The following is a 4,971-nucleotide window of genomic DNA, read 5'->3' as shown; positions in this document are numbered from 1 at the left end:
AGATCAAATGATGGGGTGCTGAATTTTAACCTAACTGCATCTACAACAATCCACTTTCCAGTGATTCTGCATGTTAGCAAGGCTATTCACATCCCTAGTTTGTGGTCAGGGGGGATTCACCAGGGGCTTAAACCACTTATATTTTCCCTTGTTTTCTTTTCTTTTTTTTTAAGTTAAAAAAAAACAAACGTAAAAATGGGTCCAAAAGGCAAATGATAAGGTGGTACATTTTCACCTAACTACTCCTGCCGTAATTGGCTTTACAATGCTCTCTGCCAGGGGTTCACAGTTTAAGCTCTGAGACTGTACCCTCCTTTAGATTTTGTGTTATTGTTAGATGCCATTGAGTCAGTGCTAACTGATAGGGACCCTGTGCCCAACAGGACAAAATATGGTGCCACCCTCACTATTGTTCTTATGCCTGAGCCCATTGATGTCCCACTGTGTCAATCCATCTTGTCAAGGGCCTGCCTCTTTCTTTGCTGCTCTTCCACTTTACCAAATATGATGTCCTTCTCCAGGATTGGTCTCTCCTGACAATATGTACAAAGTATGTAAGTCTTGCCATGCTTGCCTCTAAAGAGCGCTCTGGCCTTATTTCTTCCAGTACAGATCAGCTTGCCCTTTTGGCAGTCCATGGTACTTTTATTATTCTTCTCTAGCACCACAATTCAAATGCATCCATTCTTCTACAGTCATCCTTATTAAATGTCCAACTTTTACAAGGACGTGAGGCAATAAAGAATACTATGGCTTGGGTCGGGCATACCTTAATCCTCAAAGTAACATCCTCACTCTTCACTACTCTAAAAAGGTCTTGTGCAGCAAATTTACCTAACAGTATGTCTGTTGATCTCTTGACTGCTGCTTCTATGAGCATTGATTGCAGATCCCAGCAAGACAAAATCCTTGACAACTTCAACCTTTTCTCCATTTATCATGATGTTACCTATTGGTCTGGTTGTGAGGATTTTGTTGTTCTTACATCGTGTTATAATCCACACTGAAGGCTGCAATCCTTCATCTTCATCAGCAAGTGCTTCAAGTCTTCCTCACTTTCTGAAAGCAAGGTGTGTCATTTGCATATTCCAGGTTGTTGTAAATCATCCCCAAATCCTGATGTCACATTCTTCTTCATATAATCCAGCTTCTCTGATTTGGATTTGGATTATATTACTTCTCTGATTTGGATTTGGATTATATTACTTACAATCCTTGGATCACACAGGCTGGTGAGCTTCCATATAGACATAGTGGAGGCATCACTTAGATGGCTACTTGTTTGAAGACAAGCCTTTAAGACCCCAGATGCTATTCTTTCTAAAAACTAGGCACCATCTAGTTTCTTCACCACACTTTGCTATAGAACCCATATCTTTCGGAAACCTTTCATGAGGGTAAGCATCAAGCAGGGGCATATCATAAGACCTAAGTGTTCTTAGATTAGGGCTAGAATTGAGTGCAAGCCCAAAATCCATTCATGCATCTTTGGTTTTAATATGACTCTAGTTCATTTTAGAGACATCATTGTCATTTTATGCTAGAGAACATTATCAGCCATCACTTCCACTGCCATCAAGTCAATGCTGCCTCATAGCGACCCTATAGATGGTGCCGAGAGAAAGATGACTGCCTCTTCCCGCAAAGATTTACAGTCTCAAACTCTTGAGGGAAGCAGTTCTACTCTATCCTCTAGGATTGCTATGAAGTGGAATCAACTCAGTGGAAGTGGGTTTGGGTATCCATTCATGCCTTTATTCCCCACTAGACCATAAAAATCAGAATCCTTCTTTTCCTTGTTCTCCTCCATCACTATCACCTTCCTCTTAGATAGCAGTCATGGAACATTTCCCTAGTGACAAGTACTATGAAGCGTTTTACATGAATGGTCTCATTTAAATTTCCCTTGACTGAAAGACACAGATACCAGCGCATTCTTAAATAGGTTCTTTGAGGTTCTGTCCAATATGCAACACTCAGTAAATACCTGTTAAATTAATAAATCCCAGCTCCATGAGGAGTTACTGTTGTTAGGTGCTGTTGAGTTGGTGCCGACTCTTAGTGCACACCAGAACAAAACACCACCTGGTCCTGCGCCCTCCTCACAGTTGTTCTTATGTTTGAGCCCGTTGTTGCAGTCAGAAGTGACCAGAGACTTGATGAGCTGTAGAGAATAACAAGAACACCCTTCCTACATGAAGAAAGAAAAATGTCATTAAAAAGACAGGAAAGAATAAAGTGGAGGTCAGAAGAAACTCTGAAACTTGCTCTTAATTATAGAGTCGCTAAGGCAGATGGAAGAAATGATGAATGCAGAGAGCTGAACAGAGAATTCCAAAGGGCGGCCTGAGGAAACTAAGTAAAAGTGTATAATGACACAGACACCCAAAGCTAGAAAACCAAGAGGGAAGACCCTGTGAGGTAGATCCTGTTACTTGCCCCATCCTGAGGATTTAATGATTTCTTCTTCTTTTTAATTGTTGGATCATTTTATTGGGGGCTCTTACAATTCTTATTATAATCCATACATTGATTGCATCAAGAATATTTGTACATATGTTGCCATCATTCTTTCCTAGACATTTACTTTCCATTGAGCCTTTGGTGTCGGCTCCTTTTTTTCCCTCCCTGCCTCCCCCTCACGACCCCCTGATATATTATAAAAAGATCTAATGATTTAACTGAGATTGATATGATGGTGGTGGTGGTGGCAGAGGCCATTACTTACATAACGTCCTAGGTTCTGTTTCTAATCATGTAACATACATCAACTCTTAATTTTCACCACATTCTTATAAAATACACATTGAGGGAACAAAAGCTCACAAAGATTAAATAACTTGTTCAAAGTTATAGTTACTAAGTGACCAATTAAGTAATTTATCATCGTTCTATAGGGGATAGGTGACAGAGCCAGGTTTTGAACCCAGGTATGACTGACTCCAGACCCATGGCATTACTATATAACTTTGTTAACTCTTGTATGCACACATTTTCACTCAGTCGATGAATGACTTAATCCTATTGCTAATTGACATTGTATGCCCCACTAGAAAAAGGCAGTTATCTGTCTGAAATCCTTTTTGGCAGACCTACCATCAAAATGACTTCTTAATTTGTGGTTTTCAGCTAATGAAATTACATGAGCTGTTTCTTGTCATTCGCAGAGTCAGCGGTTTCAAGAAAGCTTGAAAAAAGTGGACCACATCAAAATCCTGGTATAGTATCTCATTTAATCTGTTCTTGAAATAAATAACTTTTAGCTCAACAACTTAGCCTGTTTTTACAACTCCAGTGTCTTCAACAACTCCAGCAAAACCACATTGTACAGAGAATCATATACCTGTATTCATAACTTTATTGAATAGTTAGTCTGAAGCCTAGACCTATGTGTGGTGAGCTGTCAATGAGCTGGTTCCAACTAACTGCAACCATAGGGACAACTGAACAGAATACCACATGGTCCTGAGTCTTCCTCACAATTGTTATGTTTGAGCTTCTTGTCAAAGCCTCTTTGTCAATCCATCTTATCAACTATCTTCTGCTTTTTCAACCGGAGGGGCTCATCTTCTAGTACTATCTCTGACAATGTTCTGTCCATAACGTTTTTGGTAAATAATTCCTCTGAAGTGGCCAACCTATTCCTTCTTCGTGGTCTGTTCTTAGTTTGGAAGCCCTACTGAAACCTGTTCTAGACAATTTAAGTATTGAACAGTATATATTTAAACCCCCAAAGTGCTTTTCATATACATTGTTTGGAGTTTTATTCTGTTAACAGTTTACAATTGCACAAAGAAGTTGGAATTTGAATCAGGATTGCATTATGTTTATAGATTCCTTTTGGGAGCATTGACATTTTCACAATGTTATGTACTGTTAACCCATGAACACGAAATGTTTTCCATTTATGTACTGCTAAGTCACTAAGTCAGAACCAACTCGATGGCAGTGGGTCTGGGGTTTGGTTTGTTTTGGTAGATCTCTTTTAGTTGTTGCAGTAATGTTCTATAGCATTCCATGGGTAAGTTTACTCATAGTTACTTTAGGATGCTGGTGGTGTAGTGGGTTACAAATTGGGCTGCTAACCACAAGATAAGCAGTTCGACACCACCAGCTGCTATATGGGAAAAAGTTAAGGCTTTTTACTCCCATGAAGAGTTGCAGTCCTATTAGGATACTGTGAGAGTTGGCATCAACGTGATGGCAGTGAATTGTGTCTTATAATGGATTTTGACTTAAAGTCTATTTTATCAGAGATTATTATTGCTGCTCTTGCACTCTTTGGTTACTGTTAGCTGGTAAACTTTTTTCCATCCTTTGATCTTTAACCTATTTCTGTCATGTCTCAGGTTTGTCTCTTGTAGGCAATAGAATGATGGGTCTTTATTTTTTTTAAAATCCACTTGCCACTCTCTGTTCTTAACTGGTAGTATTTATGTAAGATTCAATGTGATTATCTGTAGATATGAATGTATTACTGGCATTTTGTTGACTTTTGGGTAGTGTTTACAGTTTTTTGATTTTCTTAATTTTTTGTGCTGTTTTCTTTGTTTATGGGTTTTCAATTTTTGTCATTTGTTATTGATTTTATGTTTACTGAGTCTTTATTTTCTTCCTTATTTTGGCGAGTCAATTTACTGACTTCCATTTATAGCCATGTTTCTGTTTGGTGCCATCCAGCTAGTTCCGGCCGATAGTGACTCTGTGCACAACCTTAGGAGGAGACAGCAACCAGTGCTGTGCATCCTCACGGTGGTTTCTAAGCTGGAGCTGATTGTGGCAGCTACTGTGTAGTCCGTCTTGTTGAGGGCTTTCCTCTTCCCTCTTTCCTCCACCTTACCGAGCATGGTCTTCTTCTCCTGACAACACGTCCGCAGTATGTGAGATGAAGTCTCACATCCTTGCCTCTGAGGAGCGCTCAGGCTGTGCTTCTAAGACAGACTGGCTTAGCCATATTTCTCTTTTAACAGT

At 39.5% G+C, this 4,971-nt stretch overlaps 1 protein-coding gene across 1 annotated transcript in view; it reads left to right on the top strand.

Moving 5' to 3' along the window:
* PDXDC1 (pyridoxal dependent decarboxylase domain containing 1) overlaps nt 1-4,971 on the top strand; it is a 62,769-nt gene that overhangs the window by 37,514 nt on the left and 20,284 nt on the right. Inside the window, exon 11 of the mRNA XM_045286059.1 lies at nt 3,168-3,218. Coding sequence (XP_045141994.1) covers nt 3,168-3,218 — 51 coding nt within the window. The remainder of the gene's footprint in view (nt 1-3,167; nt 3,219-4,971) is intronic.

Source organism: Echinops telfairi, unplaced genomic scaffold (assembly GCF_000313985.2).
Source record: "Echinops telfairi isolate 266 unplaced genomic scaffold, ASM31398v2 ScPeMD7_5;HRSCAF=22, whole genome shotgun sequence".
In the NCBI taxonomy this organism is placed as follows: domain Eukaryota; kingdom Metazoa; phylum Chordata; class Mammalia; order Afrosoricida; family Tenrecidae; genus Echinops; species Echinops telfairi.
This window is presented reverse-complemented; position numbering and strand designations above follow the sequence as displayed.